We start from the raw sequence: 1,347 nt of genomic DNA, 5'->3' as shown, positions 1-1,347 counted from the left end.
CTTGTTGGTCACCCTGTTTCTGACTGGTCACTCTGTGGGCAGAGGATGACCCTGCCTCCCTCTTCCTGTTACAGGAATGGTTCCTAACTGGGTTGCTTTTACTTCGTCTTCCTTCCTTCATCACTATTTCCTGGACGCGTCACCTTTGCCAGTCTGTGGGTCTGACTGTGCTGCTCCCTCCAGGTGCCTTCCCCACATGACCCACTTGTCCTTGTTTTGAGCTTTTTTTTTGTGGCACTGGGGTTTGAACTCAGGTCGTGGCTAGGCAGGCATTCTACTGCTGAGCCATGCCTCCACTCCCGTTTGTCACTGGTAATTTTGAAACGGGGTCTTGCCTCCTGCCTAGGTTTTAGGAGTCAAGGCACATGGCCACGTGTCCAGCTTCCTCCATGGATGGCTCTGCCCTGAACGTCCTGAAGCTGTGAGTCTCCCAGTCCCGGCTCCCGCGTGGGTCCAAACTGTGCCCAGCATGGGGCTGGGAAAGGGGCTTTGCTCACTTCTCAGTGCACGGTCCTCCATCTTCAGCCTTCCACGGAGTTGGGATTACAGGCCTGAGCTGCCCATGTGGGTTTTCACGCATGGATATGAGTGGATCTGGTTGTGCGCCTTCTTGCTGGCCTGGACTAGGGAGAGCACCCCTGCCAAGCCTTCAGGGTTCTGGAGTTCAGATGACATCAGTGTCTGCGGCCACGCCCCCACCGCCCCCACCCCACCCCGCTGTCTGTCTTCACACCACCTGCTCCGTGGCTGGGGTCACTGTGGCTGACCAGCGCTGCAGAACGGAGACCTTTGCCATCAGGACTCGTGGAGGGCTCCTGGGTCCTGGGCTTTGTCTGCTGTTATGACATTTGTGAAGCTGTGACAATTTCAACTTCATCTCAGGTGTCCCCCGCATGACAGCATCCCCCACACGACCACGTTCTCCCACACATCGATGTCTCTCACACAACGGAGTTCCCCACACAGCCACGTTTCCCCACATACGACGATGTTCTCCCACACAGCGGCGTCCCCCACACAGCGGCGTACCCCACACACGACGATGTTCTCCCACACAGCGGCGTACCCCACACAGCGGCGTACCCCACACACGACGATGTTCCCCCACACAGCGGCGTACCCCACACAGTGGCGACCCCCACACAGCAGTGTACCCCACACAGCGGCGACCTCCACACAGCAGCGTCCCCCACACACGACGATGTTCTCCCACACAGCGGAGTCCCCCACACAGCGGCGACCCCCACACACGACGATGTTCTCCCACACAGCGGAGTCCCCCACACAGCGGCGACCCCCACACAGCGGCGACCCCCACACAGCGGCGTCCCCCACACAGCGGCGACC

At 59.7% G+C, this 1,347-nt stretch overlaps 1 protein-coding gene across 1 annotated transcript in view; it reads right to left on the bottom strand.

Moving 5' to 3' along the window:
• Nucleotides 1-873: 873 nt before the first annotated feature.
• The window catches only part of Ccdc57 (coiled-coil domain containing 57), a 50,872-nt gene continuing 50,398 nt past the window's right edge, over nt 874-1,347 (bottom strand). The window contains exon 19 of the mRNA XM_013033093.1: nt 874-1,260. Within this exon, the coding sequence (XP_012888547.1) occupies nt 874-1,260 (387 nt within the window). The remainder of the gene's footprint in view (nt 1,261-1,347) is intronic.

This window comes from Dipodomys ordii, unplaced genomic scaffold (genome assembly GCF_000151885.1).
Source record: "Dipodomys ordii isolate 6190 unplaced genomic scaffold, Dord_2.0 Scaffold163, whole genome shotgun sequence".
Lineage (NCBI taxonomy): Eukaryota > Metazoa > Chordata > Mammalia > Rodentia > Heteromyidae > Dipodomys > Dipodomys ordii.
The sequence above is the reverse complement of the archived record's forward strand: the minus strand, read 5'-3'. Positions and strand labels throughout refer to the sequence as shown.